The 14257-nt window shown below is 41.2% G+C and overlaps 1 protein-coding gene across 4 annotated transcripts in view; it reads left to right on the top strand.

Annotated features, from left to right (window-relative positions):
• Positions 1 to 13135, top strand: part of STAMBPL1 (STAM binding protein like 1) — a 36213-nt gene extending 23078 nt beyond the window's left edge. For 2 of the 4 annotated variants that reach the window (XM_024219611.2, XM_024219609.3), the window contains exons 6-11: positions 1492 to 1846; positions 2441 to 2565; positions 3745 to 3882; positions 5389 to 5501; positions 8649 to 8748; positions 12836 to 13135. In XM_024219611.2, the coding sequence (XP_024075379.1) occupies positions 1492 to 1846; positions 2441 to 2565; positions 3745 to 3882; positions 5389 to 5501; positions 8649 to 8748; positions 12836 to 12892 (888 nt within the window). In that variant the 3' untranslated portion in view covers positions 12893 to 13135. Of the gene's footprint in view, positions 1 to 1491; positions 1847 to 2440; positions 2566 to 3744; positions 3883 to 5388; positions 5502 to 8648; positions 8749 to 12835 lie in introns of those variants that run through there. The other 2 variants (XM_024219610.3, XM_024219612.3) reach the window with 2 other exon arrangements.
• The last annotated feature ends 1122 nt before the right edge of the window (positions 13136 to 14257 follow it).

The following is a 14257-nucleotide window of genomic DNA, read 5'->3' as shown; positions in this document are numbered from 1 at the left end:
TGAACTTCTAATAAAGCAGTTTATTTGAAAATATGTGATGTATACGTGTGGTTATTTAGAAATAAATATGTAAATATTTTAGTATTTACTTAATAGAAATGCTTAATGTCTGGCTGTCTTTATCTATTGTAGAAAAAGCCTCTATCGCAGTTTGGTACAGTTTGGTTAATACTATTTTATTTGATAAAGTCAGATGCTGTACTAATGAGTATTTGAATCGGCCTCTTTTCCCTGAAGAAAAAGCAAAATTAGACTACAACACAACTAGTATTCCCTTGAACTCTGACATCCATCAAGGCATTATGAAAGGTACAAAGTTAGGCTAGGTTCTGGTTGACTCGTGAGTGTATTTAAGTAACTATTAAGGGCTGCATAGTCATATTCCCACTTTGTGTAATAAAGTCACTGAGAGTAGGATTTGTAGTTCAAAAGCTTGTAATGGAAAGAGGTAGAGGAAGTAAGGAACACTGTTCTTTCTCCACAATGTGTCTCCTGGAATTTGGAACAAGAATCCAAGTTTCCATTTATGATTTGTTTGTGAGGTTTTATTTTGTTTTGTTTGTTGGTTATTGGTTTAAGTATCTATATTTTAACTTGCTTCTGAAAGTTTGTGTTGCTGTCTCTTTAACAGAAGTGGGGAAGGAATGTTGGAACCTGAAGGTTCCCTGCAGTTTGTGGAATAGCAGTTGGTGTTGGGCAGCTAGAGGGAGTACAGTGAAGACCTACGTGACCGAGACAGAACAATAAGTAGTGTGGAAAAATCCATACAATGCAAGGTTAAGGGTTGATCTCCATTGAAAACTTACATTGGCATAGCTCCACACCCCTGAGAGACATAGCTATGACGACCTATCACCTGGTGTAGACAGTACCAGTCAATGGAAGAATTCTTCCTTCAACATAGCAACTGCCTCTCGGGGAGGTGGATTAACTACAGCGATGGGAGAACCCCCCTTTCATTGTAGTGAGTGTCTGTGCAGTGGTTTAAGTGTAGACGTACCCTAGGTTTCATGGAAGCAGTCCAAGGGAAATTGAAGTGAAGAAAGGAAAAGGGCAGGAGAAGGTGCCAGAGAGAGAACTGTGCTGTGAAATTCACCTGAAGATAAATGTGTCCTTGATGATAAAGGCTTGTTTGTGCCTCCTCCCCTTACCCCCCTATTCAAAAATGCCTTTTTTTAGACTGTAATTATTTCTGCTAAAATATAAGTGTGTCAATGGCAAATACTATTAATACTGAGGTAAATGCATAATGTATCAGGGGTGTGCAGAATGGGAGATCTCTGTCCTCTATCCCCAAGTACATCATGTTTATTATTTTAGAGCACTTCTGTGGGCACAATTGTATTGGGCAGTGTGGCTAATGTATTCCAAACAGTGTCGTTATTGTCCGATAATAACTAGTTAATCAGTTTGCTAGCTTTCCCCTCACTATTTTGTGATGCTTTTAACATTGTCTAAAGGATCTGACCACTTTATTTACATACGTTGCAGAACAAGTGTAAAGCTGAATTCTTAAAGAAACTGGAGCAGCAGAGATTGATAGAAGCAGAAAAGAAGAGAATTGCGCAGATGCGACAACAGCAGCTTGAAACAGAGCAGTTTCAGTTCTTTGAAGATCAGCTTAAGAAGCAAGAACTAGCCCGAGATCAGAAAATTAAAGAGAATATGGTTATGTCTGAACAGATTGATGGAAGTGTGTTGTCTTGCATTTCTGTGCATCAGAATAACTCCTTATCTACCACATTTTCTGAGAAAGCCAGTAAGAGTGGTGCCTCTGTTTCTGCTGGACAGTCTCCCCCAGTAAACCAGGCCTTAAAGCCAGCAGCCACTTTAAGCACTGTTCAGAGTAAGTGTTCAGTTGGGCTCTAATGCTCCTCTTCCTCTCCTAACATACTATATGATATCGACCTGCATGTGTTTATTTCATTGTAGCTTTCTCTGACATGGAGGACCAAATGTTCCTGGAATATTTGTGTGTCTGTGCATTACCCTTTGTTTTCTCACCTAAAATGGATACGTACATCTGAGATTACCCATTTCATACCTACAAGTTCCAATAGCTAGGCCTGCAGACATCAGGCCCAATTGCTTCCATTGAATTAAATGGGAATTTTGCCATTAACTCCATGGGAGCAGGACCAGGTCCACTGTGGTTGCATTTTTAGAGTTCTTCCGAAAATTTGGACCAGGAAATAATGCTAGTTCACTGCCTTAGTGAATGCAAGCCAGTTAACATTTTGTATTCTTTGATGTACATCTAATAGAAGAAAGGTTATGCTCTGTAAAGTTCTATATTATTCTGAACCAAAACTTCTTTGTGGCAAGTATGGCACTCCCTATGTAAGTCAGTTCAGTTGATCTTTAACTGTGTAAACCTGTTACCTTAGAAAATTTTGCACTGAAGACTAAATTATAAATGCCCTTTTTCCTTGTTTATTAGATCAAGTGGCTGAAGCACTCCGAGGTGTAGTTTTACCCACTGATCTTTGTCACAAATTTCTGCTGCTAGCGGAGGCAAATACAGTAAGAGGAATAGAGACATGTGGAATTCTCTGTGGAAAACTGGTACAGTTGAACCTTCACATTTGTATGGGGAAGGCACTTTTGATAGTACTGTATTTTCCTGTAATGAACTGATATCAAAGCAAAAGCAGATCTGAAGTGTAAGGGCTAGTCTACACTACCGTGCTACATTGGCACAGCTGAATAGATGCAACTGCACTGCTGTAGCACGTCTGGTTAAGATACGCTACGTCGACGGGAGAGCGCTCTCCCATCGGCATAATTACTCCCCCTCAACGAGAGGTGGAATCTGTGTTGGTAGGAGAGTGTCGCTCAGGTGGGTGACTTTTTTCACACCCCGGAGTGACATAACATACATTGACTTAAGCAGTAGTAGAGACAAGCCCTCCGTGTGTAATGTAATTAACTTTATAAAATAATCTTACAGATCCACAAGATTATTTTATTGAATTGTGGTCTGCTGTTTGCATTATTACAGACTTATTTGATCTTAACTCTCCATAGTTATTGTGGTCATGTACTGTTGTTAAGCTGTACAATTAACCTCCACTACAGGATTTTTCAAGAACATTCCTCGGTATTCATCAAACAAAATGAGGTTTAGTTACAGGAAAACTGGATATTAAAAATGTTAGAAGCTATTGGTGGGTGTTATCAAATTCTAAAAAAAATCCACCACTGTCAGCAATTAAAACAAAAATCACTGCTGTTTGTTTTTTCCGATATCCTAGATAACGTTTAGTGGCCAATTAGCTAACTTTGCAGCAGAACTTAATTATCAGATTGTTCCCAGAGCAGGGGGGATAGCACCACTGATGCTGATGCACAGACAGGCAAGTACTAAGAAGTTCAAAGTGCATTAGACACACACAAAAACCAAGAATAATAAAAACAGGGAAGCATGTTGTGTTTCCAAGCTTCAAAGAAAGTAATTGTATTTTTAACTCTCTTGCTTTCATTCTTAACAGACATCATCTCTCCTTTTAACATTTTTCTGTGTATACACATTTCAAATGTTTGTTGCTTCTCTGTCTATTGCTGTGATGAAATACTGGCCAGATTCTTAGCTGGTGTAAACTGGCATAGTTTAATTAAACTCAGTGGAGCTACTGCAACTTACAGCAGCTGAGGATCTGACCCTTTTCTCCTTCGATTCATGTTCAGCATTTGTTCATTAGAAGACCATTAATTCAAGTCATCTTCCTACCATGTGTTTTACAGACACATAATGAATTTACTATTACCCATGTAATAGTGCCAAAGCAGTCTGCAGGACCGGATTACTGCGACATGGAGAATGTGGAAGAATTATTCAGCATTCAGGATCAACACAATCTCCTCACTTTGGGGTGGATCCATGTACGTATGCCTTGTGGATGTTGACTTCTCTGTATTGGCTAGATAGGATATACAGAACCAGCACTGGAAACCCCAGTTTAAAGAAATAATTTGCATGATTTAAACTAGTTTTCTCTCTCAGTTTTTGTGCTGGTGACCTGATTTGACATAAATGTCATCCACTGATACAAGCTGTTCTTTATTTCTAGGAAGCTGTAAAGTGTTTCATTGATACAGTGGGCCCAGTTTTGCCTGTGTAACTTCTATTTAAGACAATAGGAGCTGTCTGTCTGTTGGCAGAATTTGGCCCAAAATTCTGTCTTACATACACCTCATTCAATACCATTTACATGGCTGACATGTATCCTCAAAAAGGAAAAGAGACAGAGACTTCATAAAGTCCACTAGGACTTTGCTATTGATTTTATATGGAATTCACTCAGCTTCTACGGTGACGGACAGCCATTTAAAATCCTAATGTATACAAGATAGAATTCAGTGCAGAATTTGGCCCATTTGTGTTAGATACACCCTGTTTCACAAAACCATTACTTGCAGGTTTTCAAACTGCAGAGTTTGGATCAAACAGTTTTGAGCATTGTGAGTTTATTCCAGGCATGGTGAGAAGGAAGAGACTTTTCCTAAGAAAAGTTCAATTTTTCCTTTTGGAGTAACTTTTTGTTTAAAAATTTTAATTTATAATGTAATATTGTTAAATGGAAACAAAACATTTTGAAATATCAAATCAAAACATTTCAGTTGAACTGAACTGAATAATTTTGGTGAGTTTCAGTTCTCAAACATTTTTGAGATTTCAATTTTTGGTCCTGATTTGGGTCAGGGTTTTTTTTATTTTTATTTTTTTTTTAACTTGAAAATTTTCATGGGACAGGAAAATGGTTTACTGGGGCCACCAACTCTGTCAATTTCATATTAAATCCATGTGTGCATTGAAACCAAATACAGTGATGTAATGTGAACACCATGTAAAATTTCAACCTGTTTCAGGCTTCCATTTTCTTATAGGTATTGATTCACTTTTTACCTTCTAATGACAGTTACTTTCAATTATGTTCTAATTTTTACTTTCTACTTGATATGGTTGGTGTATGATCCCACTTATAGGGATTTTGGACAATTAATGTAAGTCCTTTGCTCTCTGTCTGCCATCTTGTTATATTCACACATGCCTTTTCAATCTAGATTTGTTTCCTTTCATAAGAACATTAATCTGATAATCAGAAGAGTTTAAAATTGTTTAAACTTCATACACATGGTATTAGGGATTCACTCCTGACACTGTAGCATTTAGCTTTGCATTGCTGAGTCATTCATGAAAATTATCCTCAGAGGTGTGTTGTGCCATGGAAAAGTTAAGGTTTAGTAGCAAATAATAAAAACTGAATCTGGGGGAAATGCTAACACTTTCTCTTGTTACAAAATCCTGTTTCTTCTTGAATGGATTTTTGACCTTGACTTGACTAAGAAATACTTTCACTATGCAGAGCTTTCCCTTTCTTTTTGTAGACGCATCCAACACAAACTGCATTCTTATCCAGTGTTGATCTTCATACTCATTGTTCTTATCAGCTAATGTTACCAGAGGCTATTGCAATTGTTTGTTCACCAAAACATAATGAGTGAGTTCTGTTTTTTTTAAGTAATGTTTAGCTATCTCTCCCAGCCTGCTATCTCAAAACTAGATCACCTGCAAAACAGCATCTGAATGTCAACTAAGGTGAAGGAGATAAAAGGTTGTAGTATATATGTGTGGGTTTTTTCCCTTGTGTTCTAAATTGATCTAGGCTTGCATTCCAGTGAGCCTGTGTGTGCAATATTATTTGACTTCACTTTGTCTCCTATTTCATTTTAAAATTCTGTAAATGGTGATGCTCCACTCCACTTGGTAGGTGTAACCGCATTGGACTGTGGTAGTTCTAGACCTCATGGATCTCTTTGTCAGGTGTCTCACAGAATCCAAACTGCACTCTCCTTAGTGAAGAAGGTGGATGGTGTAGGTTTTTTAGCTTGTTAATGAAAAACACTGAAGTGATGGGAGGTTAGAGATAAGTCACACTTTATATTAAGGTTCTGTTTTACCAATGGTTTATAAAGTACAAATAAATGACTAAAAGCTGTTTAAAGTACATTTGTTACAGGCCAAATTTGTAAAGGTATGTTAGCTTTGCTCCTCTCAGCGTTACAAGGCCTAAGGTCTGGATTCACAAGGGGCTTAGGCATTGCAATGCTGAGTGTTGCAACATGTAATTCCGTGGTGCCTGGCCCCCTAGTGGAATTCACACACCCAAGTTGGATATCCAGGCTCCCCAGGGGGCGAATTAGGCATTAAGGAAGGGATTCTCAGAAGCCAGCAAACTGAGCTGGGAGCCACCTAAGACACCCAGGAGTGAAATACAAAAGAAGGGGCAGGGCTCAGGGCCCAGATCCACCCGCAGCTGGCCTGTGCCAGCAGGGCTTGGGCTAAGATGCTGTTTAAGTACAGTGTAGATGTTTGAGCTCAGGCTGCAGCCCAGGCTCTGGGACTCTCCTACCTCACAGGTTCCTAGAGCCTGGCCTGTAGCCCGAGCCCGAACTTCACCACAATTAAACAGCCCCTTAGCTCAAGCTCCAGGAGCCTGAGTCAGCTGGCACAAGCCAGCCGCAGGTGGCTAACTGCAGAGTATATGTACCCTTGGATGCCAGAGGCTCCTGTCTGTGCTCCAGCTTCACAGGCTTGACCCCTCTCCTGGAGTTAGATGCCCAAGAATGGTCAGCCTTTTCTAGCAAAAACAAGAGTAATGAACATTCCTACCCCCGCTGATGATAGTTCATCCCCAGGGGCTAGGGCGTTCCCTTGGAATGTGGGAGGCCTGTTTTCTAATCCCTGCTCTGCCTGATGTGGAGTAGGTCTCCCATGTTCCAGGTGCATGTCCTAACCAAGTTATTTGGTATTCCAGGTCCCCTTTAGAGGCAGCATGAGTGCAAGAGACTGAGACTATATATCCCAAAGATTGGGGCACACACCTGGGATGTTGGTCAGTCAATTTCAAGTCCCTGCTCCAATAAATATGTAATTATTTATACAAAGTGTAACAGCTCCAACAGGAGCCATTGAGTGATATCTGCCTCAGAATAATGTGAAGTTTAGGGCACTCACTTCTGAGGTGGGAGAGCTGCGTTCAAGTTCCTGCTCCAAATCAGACAGAGTGGGGACTGCAACCTGGGTCTCCCACATCCCAGGGGAGTAACCTAACCTCTGGGCTATGAGGTATTCTGGGGCACCCGTGTACGCCATCCAGCCCTGAAAATTCCTGGCTGTCTTTTGTGCAGGTTGAGTATATTGTAGCACACCTACCGAATCGGGCCCTGCAAGTGAGATAGGCAGGGAAACACCTAGTTTGAGAATCCCACCAGCCAGGGCTCGGGCATGAGCAGCTTGTGAGCTGTGGGGTGGCTTCAGGATTTAGGAGGCTTGGCACATGCCTACCAGCAGAAATGAAGGTGCCTTCAGGTCAGTGGTGGTTTTGTGAATGCCAGTGGCACCTAAATGTTGAACTTAGGTACCTAACTTCCTCTGTAGGAACCTATGTCCCCCTTGTGAATCTAACCCTTAGGATATGCTGAGTGGAACAATGCCTACATGCTTTTAAAAATGGACATATGGAGCAGGTCAATAGATTGCTTGTAATCATGGCTTATAAACATCTATAATACCTTCTGCTGCTATGCTTGTAACATCTATTGCATGTCTTACTCATGTCTGTAACATTGATTAATCTGTTATTAACCCTTTACAAACAATTTATAAATAGAATCTTAAAGTGTGACCATGATAAAAAAGCACATGTATGTAATCACTAGCAATGCAGTTTTACCCAGGAGCTGCATGTTATCTTAACTCATCACGGCTAAAGGAATACAGCCAGCATACACATTCTGTCTCCACATACCCCCTGCATGTGGCAAAGGTATAGCTCTCTGGAACCCCTGTGCAAAATTGCCCCATACAAAAAGCATTGCTGGCTATGATGGCTCCTGCGGTCTAGAAGTGGCAGTAACAACCTGTAACATGGCTGTGCCATGACCTGGGTAGTGGAGGGTAGGCAGGATTCTGTTTCTCCCCCTTTTTCCCTGCCCCTCCAGTACATGTAGTAGGGCCGATCTTCATGGGCTTTGGGCAGGGGATAAGAATTGGTCTTTCATTATTCTCGTCAGACTTACGAAAGTAATAGTCTTCAGCAAAAGTTTGTATATCAAATGTGAAACGATGGGTCCAAAGCCTTCTGTAACAATCTTTCTAACTCAGTACTCAAAGGAGTAGCCTTTCCTCACCTGAGTAGTTGCTGACTTCAGTGGGACTACTCATGTGAGTAGGGACTAATCCTTGAGTAAGAGTTTATATAGGACCAGCCCCTCCACTTGTATTTCTGATGTTCTATTTTTTTATTCAGTTTTAGGAACATTAATCAAAGTGAATTGATTTGTAGTCAGGTGGCTCGTTGTTCTTCTGTAGAATTTCTTTTTTACTAGTAATAAAGACTCAAAGCAGAGTATAGATCAGCTCTGTATCTGGCAGGATATTTTCTACTTCATAGACTCATATCTTTTAATGCCAGAAAGGACCATTTTATTATCTTATCTGATTTCCTGTACATCAGAGACCATTAAATTTCACCCACTTACTCTGTATTGAACCCAGTAACTTGTGTTTGATGGACTAATGCTTATTTGAACCATGTTCTTTTAATGCTACAAACCTTAAGTCAGTTTTGTTCTTTGCTTTCCAGCACTGGGATCTTCAGACTTACTAATGCTGGCATGCTTGAAGTTTCTGCTTGTAAAAAGAAGGGATTTCACCCACATACTAAGGAACCTAGACTATTTAATGTAGGTATATTACTTAAAAAATATTCTTAACATATTCCAAAAAAAAAGTCAAAGATGTGATCATTGTAATCATCTAGTGTGACTTCCTGTATAAGATAGGCCATAGCACTTCCCAGAATTAATTCCTGTTTCTTTGATATCTTTGGTTCTAACTGGTTTTAACAAGAGTTTTGGATGTAATGTGAATGTTTTGGAAACATATTATCTACAGTGATAGTTATTGGAATGGCATTTATGCAGATGTTAATACTGTTTAGTATTAAATAGCCCATAGACAATAGAAGGTATTTTAATTAATTAGTAGAAATATAGATATGGTAAAAGGCAGATTTAATGCTAATTAATTGATTATAAAAAAGGGTAGCACACTAACTTTTAAACTAGCGCACTCATTTACCATCATGGTATGGTTAATGGAAGGATTATACACCCATTCTTCTTATCCAGGGACTGATCGCCCCTGGATGAACTCTTTCAGCTTGGAATGTGAATATAACTGCAGTGTATAGTTTCATCGTAATTCCTGTTTGCTTTAACCAACTATTCTGTTTTAAATAAAGTCTTTCATTCTATGACTCTCAGTTCCCCACTAAACTAATTTATCTGTAACTACAGCAGAGAGCCAAACCTAAAGAAATTAATTTGGTTATTGAGATTATTTCTGTGTAAAACGTAAAACAAAGATTACACTTCTTATCACTACTTGAGAGGCAGTAACCAGTAAATGTTACGAACAGCTCTCTGCCTAACTTGAGAAATATAATATCAGCCAGAAAAGAAGCTTTCCCGCATTAGGATGTCTGAGTGCTCCCGAAGCATGGAAAATATACTCCTGTTGTCCTTCTTAACAGCTGGTCAGTAGTCCCATGCCAAGAGGAAAAGGGCCAGAGAATTCCCACAGAAGTTTTCCATGATCACTTAAGAGATTTTTTTCCTAACAAAGAATCACAACTGACTTCCCCAGCTGTGATGTCCAATAAGCCTGCAGAGCTAACAGCTACCATGAAGGATAATTTTCTCTATTGAACCTCTGCTTCCTTTCACCCTTTCCACCAGCCTCTCAGAAGCCATTCCAGTAACCACAAAGTAGTTTTCCTGTTAGTTGGGTGGTCAAAGGTTCTAGTGTGCTCTTTACATGGCTAAAGGGTTTATAATGAGAATCTGTGACTGAACAGTAAAATAGTCATTAATGATTATCAGAAATGTCATTCCGTTGTTTGAAATAAAGGCAGTATTCCTTCTCTTGGCAGAGTTCCCAAATATGGAAACAGGGCTACTGGAGTGTTAGCCAGAATTGATAAATAAGAGCACAGACTTACTGCACATAGAGGTACAGCCTCTCCCTTGGGGAGTGGAAGTGGAATACAAACGCTGGAACCCAAGCCCTAGTTTCCTTTGGGGTGGGATTTTCAAAAGTTGACCATGAGTCTAACTCTGCCCCTGTTGACGTTAATGGTAGTTTTCCCATTAATTCCCATGAGACCAGAGTTAGGCGAATGCTGAACACTTTTGAAAATCCTACCCCAGGTTGTTTTGGCTCTTGTTACAATGGCTCTTGCTACTGAACATTACAACCATGTTTTGAAAAGGCAATCCCAGGCTACGTAGCTCACTTCCTTCTCTGTACAAGGCACCAAGTACACAACTACTATCACAAAGCATGGAGATATTACGTTTCCCATCAGAGACCAACATAGCTCACCCTGTCATCTTATAAATTGTCTTCCAGTGTTACAAGTCTGTCCTATGTTTCAAGTCTCTGTCTTCCATTGTGGGTGCCTCTGCTGGTTTAGCCTTCTCCTTTGACTCACAAGTATTAAAGCTGATGTATAACATTACAAAATCCTCCTGTCAAGCTGCCTGGAGTGGTTCAGGAGCATGAGTACCAACCTCAGGACAAATTGTTAAGAAGCAGGGCACACATCAGAAATTGGTTGAGAGTTCTATACTTAGATTTCACCAGCCAAGGATCAAGTGTGAATGTTTCAGGCCTTAACATGGAGTCACAGACAGTCCCTTTGGTACTCCAATCTGTCCTGCCACGCAGGTAAGCTTTCCTTTGTGAGAGATGGTCCCTTACACCAAAAATAACAACATTCAGGTTACCCCAAGTCAGCTGCACTAATGATCCTATACCAAAGATAATGCGTGTAGCCAATCCTATAATAAATTAACCAAATATTTATTAACTAGGAAAAAGAAATGTTTTTTACAAGGTTAAAGCAGGTAAACATATGCACATAAATTAGTTAGTCTTAGGTTCCAGAAGGGGAAGAAAAGCTGCTGTAAGCTATGTCGTTTAGGGCTAATCCAGGCCAAGAACTGGGCCACTCTTGCTTACATTAAAAATCTTTGCCCTTCATAGTTCAAGCAGAATCAAGATAACTTCTTCTTGACAGGGATTTTATTCCCCTTCCCCAGAATTCAATCTGATGGGCTGTGCTCATGCATGCCTCCTCTTCATGCGTGTGGAGGGGAGCAATCCATAATCTCTTCTCCACCGATGTTGCACAATGGTTCAGCTGGTGTCTATGGGCTGCCTTTTGCGGGACAGAAGATGACACCTCTTGTGATGAACTAGTATTTCACACTTGTTAATGCTTCTCTTCTGCCTATGGGAGTTTGCAGTTCCATTGCAATTGCTTCTATAGTTGCAAAGCAAACATTTAAATATTACCTTAAACATGGCTACAGATATTGTGTGTGAGATGAATGCAGGCAGCTACTTACGAGCATTTCATAGAGCCTAAACACATTTTTTTTTAAATCTACACATATTTTAACCATACTAACACACAGGTGAGCAAGACTGCTTTCCTGCTATGCATTTGTCAGTGTTCACTGAGACCTATGGGGCCATGGCACGAGCTGGCACCTAGTCTGCCAGTGTCACACTCTCTTGAACCAGAACATAATGGTTATGTTTTGAAGCCAGTTTATGGCCAACAGTGTTTGGCTGTTTCCAAACATATTCAATCATTTAGGGCTAGATTATATCTTTAAGCACAATCTTGAGTGAACTGTAGGGGGTAAGAGGAAACTCCAGAGGCATTTTGCCTCAAATACCCCCCAAAAGGCACAGGTCCGTCTCTGCTTCCCCCATCAGAGTAGCAAATGGCAGCTGACCTTATATCAGCTGAAAATTCTGACATATCTGAAACTAGCTCAGTTTGGCTGGCTGGTGCATTACTGGGGCAGGAGTATAGTTTAGGCTCTGCCCACCTGTCCCAGATGAGGAATAGTGAGCACCCAGCTCCCCCTTTTCCCTGCATATCCAGCCAAGCTACAGGCAGCCTAGTCAGATACATAACTGAGAGCACAAGAGTGATAGCCTATGTCAAAAATCTAACCCTTCAGCACTGTTGTCTTTAAAGAACACATGGCCAGTTTTGCAGCTATAGTCACTTTTCTGTTAAACTTTCAGTCCATGCTTGCAAAGTTAACCCTGTACATATTAACAGGCAAACCTGGGAGCCAATAAAACTTGTGCCTAAATAAAACAGGCTCAAAACTTAAGAGGAAGCCCCAAACCACATATCTCATTGGAGTCCAGCCCAGTTTGGTAGTGAACAAAAGTGGCTGCCATCTAATGGGTGCTTGTGGCCTATATGAAATGATTTGTGGGTTTTAGGTCTGTGGATACGGCAAGCCTCCAAAACCATACTGACAACACTGGTTGACCCTTATTAGCAGTTTCAGCAAAGACATCACAATGTGAATACAAATAACGTCAGAACTACCCGTTTTGCCATGGTGGTAGAGCTGGTCAGGGGTGAGGAACATTGGCAGAGTAGTATGAGAGAACTTGCAGTGCCACTGCCAGTGGCTTACTGTTCTATTGCTAAATGGAGAGTGTTGGTATCCAGGGCTGTTACTCAGCACCTTAGAAAGTACTGGGAACACTGAAGTAACTTTTTTGTAGCTGTCACCGAGAAGAAAGCAGAAAGAACATACAGGATATGGAATAGCTCTTTTATGATTTGGTTTGGAACTGGACCTGGTGCTCATGCAATTTTGCCTGACATTCAAATGATATATTACCTTCATTGGCTGCTGTCAGTGAATAATGGGTTGATTTCTTTTACAGACCTGTAAACATGTAGTTGGGACAGAAACAAAAATAATTGTGCTGGATCTGAGGTGATGCTGATGGAAGATAAATGGCCTACCAAACAGATGCCCCAAGTAGAAAAATGGCTGCCGGATTTTCCAATGATGTTTTTCAGCAATTACTGATGTTTTATATTTATACATTTTAGATTTAATGGTTTGATATTTATTGCTCTTGCCATTTTCAAGTTATTTTGTTCTGTCAAGACAGAGTTCACAGTGAATTAAAACAAAAGCTGTACATGTATCTGAATAATACGATACAACAATAAAGTGAGCTTCAAACAACAACACTGGTAAAACATGTACAGTCCTGCTGAGGTCAAGGTCCTTGTCATCAGCTATTTTCTGTGCAACGGATTTTTCAACAATGGTGTTCTATAACCCTGGCCTTCCACAGGCAGTCTAACAAACACATTCAGCTGAGGTATGCAACTCCTATGGGCTAGGGGTTGACCAGGTCAGATGTACTCCAGTAGTTGACGAAGCACAGTCGTCTGGGCCTGTTGGGAGTCCCAAGCTTTTGACTTTTGAGACAGCTAAGAGCTGGGTCTGGGGGTTGAAGTGAGGAAGGAGAATACAAAATCATCTGCTCCTCTCAGAGTCCTACTCAGAAGCTGTTCTGAGAATCGAGATAGCCCTGCCCCTTCCACCATGCCTCCTCCTAACATTTAAATTCCAGTACCATGTAGAGACCAACCACGTTGGAGCCTGTCATGGGAAAATTGGCCCCATTTGGGGCAGTCATGGCCCAGTCTGCCCGTGACTGCCTTTTGCTGACCCACCTGGGAGTCACTGACTACACCAGTTTGCTGAGTAAGGGTTAATTATTAGAAAACAAGCACCTGGATCTAATAAAGGTTACCCAAGCTCAGTTAGAGGTTGATTCCCAAGGAAACAGGAGACTCCTGTGAAGAGCTCTTATGAGGGCAGAGAGGGTAGCATAGAGGGTGAGTTTCTGTCGGCAGAGGATATGGCTACACTGCCATAAACAACCTGGGGCTGACCCATTGCAGCTCATTTGGGCTGGGAGTGTAAAATTTCAGGGTAGATGGTTGGACTCATTGTAGAGTCCCAGAGCCCAGGCTCCACCTTTACATTCCAGTTACAGCCCTGCACGCCCAGCCCCATGAACCCACATCAGCTGACCTGGCCAGCTATGGGTGGTTTTTTTGCAGCTTAGCCATCCCCAGCTAGTTTGCTGGGGCGCACCCCAGCCTGGGGCAATGGAAAAGCTGCTTGTAGAGAGGGGAGACTCCTAGAGGCAGAGCTGAAGTTGTCAGCCCAGGGAGGTCCCCTAGCAGGGGCGGCTCCAGGCACCAGCGCAGCAAGCGCGTGCCTGGGGCGGCAAGGCGCGGGGGGGTAGCCTGCCAGTTGCTGTGCAGGCGCGCCGCCAAAA

The sequence above is a fragment of the Terrapene carolina genome, unplaced genomic scaffold (assembly GCF_002925995.2).
Source record: "Terrapene carolina triunguis isolate 2854851 unplaced genomic scaffold, T_m_triunguis-2.0 Scaffold95, whole genome shotgun sequence".
Lineage (NCBI taxonomy): Eukaryota > Metazoa > Chordata > Testudines > Emydidae > Terrapene > Terrapene triunguis.
The sequence above is the reverse complement of the archived record's forward strand: the minus strand, read 5'-3'. Positions and strand labels throughout refer to the sequence as shown.